We start from the raw sequence: 6469 nt of genomic DNA, 5'->3' as shown, positions 1-6469 counted from the left end.
TGCTTGTGTAATGACCATAGGCTTTATTTATCCTGATCTCTTCTGCCTATCACACCATAGTGAAAATTCCAGATCTTGCCATTTACCATGACAGGTGCTGTGACAGATTATTTTACCTCCTGAAACACTATTTCCTGTAAAAGAGGGATAAAAGTCAGAATATATACAGGTAAAATACAAACGTAATTTTCTTGTGTATGAATATTATCTCTAATAAGCTACAATAAAGGGCAGCTGTTGTTACCCTAAAATCAGTTTTTATTGTGGCTTGATTGGCACATAACATTATAGTGTTTTCAAGTTTTCAATATAATGACTAGACATTTGTATTTATTGTGAAATTATCACCACAATAAGCCTTGTTAATATCTGTTATGATACATAGTTACAATTTCTTTTTGAAAAAAAAGTTTTCAGCTCTAGAGGCAAAGAATGAAGGCAATTTTCAAATATTGAAGTGATTTTTGTCCTTATGTATAGTATGTCCCTTTGATTTCTTTATTTTATAACCAGAAGTTTATTCACCCCTTTTTTCACCCCTCAAGTTTTTCATTTATGTTTGAGGCATTGTGTTATTGTTTTATAGCCATTTGCAATTCTTATACATCATCTTGTCACATCGTGTGGTGAATTGTTCACATTTCTATCCAGGCTCTTTCTTATACAAATAATTCTTTAAAATTTGTTTATGAGACCCGTTGCCCTTCTTTCCCTACTGCTTTCTGCTTCATCTGGCAGAAAGCCAGGCATTTGCTGAAGCAGACACCCACAGGGTTAAATCTAGTTGCTGAAGCCACCCCCTCTTCCCCTCCCAGTCCCCCTTTTCACAGGGAGCTGGGCACTTTCCCAACTGCCTACCAAAGCCAAATGCTTGAGAAGAGAGAGAGTAAAGAACTAGCCATGAATTCCTTCCAGAAAAACGAGTCCAAAGAAACTCTTTTTTCACCTGTCTCCACTGAAGAGGTACTACCTCAGCTGTCCAGTCTTCCGAAGAAGCAACCTCCGGTGAGTCTCCAGATTCATGTCTGCCTTTGATAGGAACAGACTTGCTCTTTTGCTTTTTTCCCCCTTGGCCTCTGGTGCTGCAGTCTGAACAATACTAGAGTATAAAACTAATCTTACTGGAATTAAAATTTACCTGAAAATCAAATCTAAACAGAAGCTTTCTTTACTTCAAAGAGAAAACAGCAGGAAGAGGTAGTCAGAGATCTTCAGCTGGGATCTGGGATGTATTACATTGTGTATTCTGAATTTTTCTGGAGCGAAATAAAACCAACATCCAGGGGACCTTGGCAAGCACTTCTGTCTAGAGAACTGTGTATGATTGTTCTTTATTTACCAATATAAAACTTCAGTCCTTATTTCTTCTGTGTGCACAGTCTGACGTTGTATATCAAAAAAAGTTTTATAGTCTTTGTTCTAATGGGAGACATCACAGAGAAACAAATACATAATAGTAATGTTTTATGTTATAAATTTATTAAAATACTTCCAAATTATATCCTCATACCAAAATATTGGAAGTTGAAAGGATATAGTATTAATAATTTAAAATATTTACTTAGTTCTTAGTATGGGAAAAAAGCCAATAATATTTTCATTTCTTTGAAATAAGCAAATAGAAGCATAACAACAGTTGTGATGACATGACTAGGATGGTATGTTAATAATATATGTAAATGATGCATGAAAGTATAACATAGTTGGGGAACGTGGGTTAAGTAAACTTCAAGTTGAATAATACTTGAGCAATGATCTTAAAAGATAAGGAGCCAGTTCACTGTCTTTCAATCAAGTTATTATAGTAACATACATTAACATTCAGTAGATTTGTTAGTGTCTATTCATATGGATAAAAGAATGAATACATTCATTTATTACCTTAGTTGTTTATTTTTCCAACCAATTCAATTCACATGAGCTAGAGAGATAGTATAGCAAATAAGGCATTTGCCTTTCATGCAGCCTACACATGGCCCTAGAATGACATGTGGTCTCTTAACTTTTACCAGAAGGAATCCTTGAGCACAGAGCTAGGAGTAAGCCCTGAGCATCATCAGAATTGTGCCCTCCCCCCAAATCACCCTTATCCCCCATAAAAAATGACTGCTCACAAAGGTAAGAGGGGTAAGAGGTAATTTCTTGTGAAATTAGAGGTAATATAAATTTTATGGTAAGATTTCTTGTTTAAGTCTGGAGGATAGATATCATAATACCCCCTCTAGTGTTAGTTGGATCATTGTAATGAGTAGGAATTTAAAATTAAAATGACATTACTTATAGTCTTACAGATAAAATGCACAAACTAGCATCGTTGTTTTAATGTGCAATACATAAAAATGTTATAGGAATTCTGTAGGAAAAGAGGCCATTTAATTTTTACAAGATTTAAGCACTTGCCTGGGTTAAGGTGATTAATCGGATTACAGATAGTAAACTATATTGGATTCTTGGCCTCGTTCTAGCAGCTGCTGAATGGCATTCATCATATTATCATGATTCCTCCATGCGCAGTCAACAGGACAGGTGGAGAAAAGAGTCTTCGGAGTAGAGCCAAAGGAGATAGAGACATTTAGGTGTAGTTGCTTGTATATGAAGTGCTCCACAGGCCTTTTAGGAACTCTTTAGTTCCTAAAAACAAAGTATAATTCTCCTTTCCAGAATCTCAGGCTTTCAGTTAGTAGTTATAGAAACATGAATAGGTATTGGTGTCTAGGATCATGGGAAAGCTGAGTGGCACCATGTTAAGGTGAGAAAGGAGTCATCAGGGAGATAGCTCAAAGGGCTAGAAACACATGTCTGGAAGATGGAGGCCCTAGTGGCACTGTGGACCCCAATTCTGGTGTGCTTTAGCATCACCAGCCCAAAAGGATCCTTGTGTTCATTTAGTACTCCTTAGGGACTGCCCCCAAACAAAATTAATAATAATTAATTAATGAAGAAAAAACTGATACTCAGAATGTATTCTGTTTCTCATAAGTCATCAATCAAGCACTTAGTATGCTAGCAACTATTTCATGACAAGTGGATGCCATTGTCTCACATTACCTATTGTAGTGACATAATTTTTATGCTGTATGGAGTAATCAAGTGATTTAAATAGAGAAAGAGCAGTTAATATTTGAAACATTGATTTTTTTGTTTCATAGAAAATCTTTGGCTCCAATTACCCACTGAGCATTGCCTTCATTGTGGTGAATGAATTTTGTGAGCGTTTTTCCTACTATGGCATGAAAGGTAATGTAATTTTGAATTCAGAGTTCTATTCTTTTCTCCTAACCCTAGCCCCATGTTGCTAGCAACCTGATTTTTCTGTGTATTGTGATTTTCCTTGTCCGCCTTTTTTTCATCCAAATTTTTCCTTTTCATTGGTCAAGACTTCCAATAAATTCTTCATGGGATTTCACATAATAAGCCTTATTGTCAAAGAACAGAAAGGTTTAACAGAAGCATAATTCAGCCTATGAGAATCTAAGTGGGGCAACTCTTTATCTAAAGTTTCATTCTTCATACCTATCATCGGGTCTATAAACTCTATTGTTGCTGAATAGAGGAAGGAAGGGATATTGAAAGCACAGTACTCTCTTTGTGATTAACCCAAATGTTTATGGGTACATTAGAACTGATGCTTGAAGCACTGTATTTGTACACTAAATATAGACCAGTTCTTCTTGCAGCTCCTTTGGACTTTGCTTCTGCTCCCCAACACCTCACTGATAGGAATGTTGAAGACCAAAATTACTTTAAAGGACTTGAAATTAAGTGCAATTCTCTTCCATAGCCACTTTAATGCATCTAACTTATTTTGTATTCTTCTTTTTTCCCCTTAGCTGTGTTGACCCTGTATTTCCTGTATTTCTTGAACTGGAATGAAGACACCGCCACAGCAGTGTACCATGCTTTCAGCAGCCTTTGTTATTTCACTCCTATCCTGGGAGCTGCCATTGCTGACTCATGGCTGGGGAAATTCAAGTAAGGAAAAGGGGAGAGGAGTAGCAGCCTCAGAAGTTTCATAGATCATTTGTGAGGGTCTTTCTTGTAGCATCTTTCTTCCAAGCAAAAGTAGACTTGTGTTAGCCACTGAAGTTATCAATTTCGTTAAGACTAAGACTACTGATAACATATGAAGGGTATTTCTCTTCATTATTAGTTTTCCAATACTCTTACATTCTTTCTATCAGGGGGGGACATATTTTTAATTCAATTTTAATATTCCACTTTAATAGTTTAAGATTAATTGGAGGCAGCAGAGAGATAGTAAGATGATAGTTTTGCATGGCAGTGTACTCTGATCTGATCCTTAGTGTTCATGTGGGCACAACTAAAAGTGATCCCTGAGCAAAGAACCAGGAGTAATTGCTGAGCATCACTTGTGAGGCCCAAACTACCCCCTGCCCCCCAGATGATTTTTATCTAATATCAAGGACAATGCTACCCACTAGAATGTTTTTAATTTACTTACCTTACTATACCTTACTATAGTTATTTGATAACTTTTCCATAATGTCTCCAAACTGAGTCATCCAAATTCCTTTAGTATTTTCTTATGAATTCATCTCACCTCTTTACCATCTGTTTCTCTTTTTGAACTTCTTTCTTTACTTACCTTCTTAAGAATATAATGATTATTTTTAGGACCTAAACTAATGGTCTAATAATAGTTTGGTATATTTTAAGTTCTTGAAAATAGCACCAACAGATACTTATGAGATAATGTTGTTGAGGGCAACTACAACCAACTATAATTAGTTATAGTTGTCCACTACAAGACTATTCTCAAAGGCTTGAGGTGGATCTTGGATATCTATTACTCAGTTATTGTCTGTGGACTACTCATACACAGATTTATCAAAATTAGTATTTTTTTCAGAGAGGATTCAGTTGAAAATCAGTTGGATAGGACATAATGATTATTACACAGGAAAGTAAAGCTTCCAAGATCAAGTAAGTTTGGAAGATGCTAGGCTGAACAAGGATGAAAAGGTTTTTCTGACTGTATCACCTCTTCTAGTATTTAACAAGCTTATATGCATTGTAAAAGTCTCTGACAAGGTTACAATACTTAGTATTCCTCAGACTTGATGATGGAAACTTTTTGCATAATATCTTGTAGACCTAGTCTTCCATGGAATCATCTTCTATTAGCACTGTAGCACTATCTTCCTGTTGTTCATCGATTTTCTCGAGCGGGCCCAGTAACGTCTCCATTTTGAGACTCGTTGTTACTGTGTTTGGCATATTGAATATATTACGGGTACCTTGCCAGACTTGACCGTGCGGGCGAGATACTCTCAGTAGCTTGCCGGACTCTCTGAGAGGGGCGGAGGAATCAAACCCAGCTCGGCCTAGCTGGCTTTGCACAAGGCAAATACCTTACTGCTGTGCTATCACTCCAGTCATTAACATTGATTTATTTTTCACTTGGTATATATATTTATATATAAATTATTATATGTATGTATAACAATTGGGCTGGAGTGATAGCACAGCAGGTAAGGCATTTGCGTTGCAAGCGTCCAACATGGCCGACCCGAGTTCGATTCCTCCTCCCCTCTTGAGAACCTGGCAAGATACCAAGAGTATCTCACCCACACGGCAAAGCCTGGCAAGCTACCCGTGACATAGTCGATATGCCAAACACAGTAGCAATTGTCACAATGGAGATGTTACTGGGCCCACTCGAGCAAATCGATGAACAACGGGAGGACAGTGACAGTGACAGTGATGTATAACAATTAATATATGTATATATGTTGCTCTAAAGCATTAGTCTTCAAGTGCTAGTTAACCATCCACTGATGGTCTGCAGGTGTAGAAAAGTTGAAAACCACTGTCAACCACCTTGGTTATAACGCTGATCCATGAACCATTTTGAAGAACAAGTGCTAATCTACAAGTGTAAAACAGTTGAAGAAAATTTTTCTAAAGTATTTAGCAATCACTTAAAATATTCTATAAACACAATTTTCTTAGCTTGGGAGAGACATATGTTTGCTGCTTATGCAGTAGTCACTAAGACATTTGCGATAAAGGGTTGGAACAATGTACATAATAAAAAGCACAGGAATTGGTCTTTATTCTTTAAAATAAAAGCCAACATACATAATATAGTGTTTATTTTAAAATAATTTCCTATAAAATAAGAGAATTACCATCCATGTTTCAACGTATGATAGATTTCTACCTATTTTAGATGAACTTTAAGAACTTAAACTTATCCTGTCAATTTAATTCTTTTAAGGCACTTTTTTATTTTAGAGATTTCTTTGAGGGCAAGTGAGATGATTCAAATGGAAAAAAAATTTCTGGCTTGTGCAAGACCCTGTGTCCAGTAACTTACCATTTAGCCCCCTGAGTACCACTGGAGTGGCCTGATGAACCTCAAACACCAGACTCCAAATCACAAGACCTGTTTTCCTGTGCAAAATATCACTATTTTTGGAAAAGAGAAGATGACTTCAGCCTCTCC

At 36.5% G+C, this 6469-nt stretch overlaps 1 protein-coding gene across 1 annotated transcript in view; it reads left to right on the top strand.

The window, feature by feature from the left end:
• The first annotated feature begins 867 nt into the window (after nt 1-867).
• Nucleotides 868-6469, top strand: part of SLC15A2 (solute carrier family 15 member 2) — a 55958-nt gene continuing 50356 nt past the window's right edge. Inside the window, exons 1-3 of the mRNA XM_056109300.1 lie at nt 868-1005; nt 3150-3237; nt 3831-3972. Coding sequence (XP_055965275.1) covers nt 868-1005; nt 3150-3237; nt 3831-3972 — 368 coding nt within the window. The remainder of the gene's footprint in view (nt 1006-3149; nt 3238-3830; nt 3973-6469) is intronic.

Source organism: Sorex fumeus, unplaced genomic scaffold, assembly GCF_029834395.1.
Source record: "Sorex fumeus unplaced genomic scaffold, SorFum_2.1 ptg000265l, whole genome shotgun sequence".
Lineage (NCBI taxonomy): Eukaryota > Metazoa > Chordata > Mammalia > Eulipotyphla > Soricidae > Sorex > Sorex fumeus.
The sequence above is the reverse complement of the archived record's forward strand: the minus strand, read 5'-3'. Positions and strand labels throughout refer to the sequence as shown.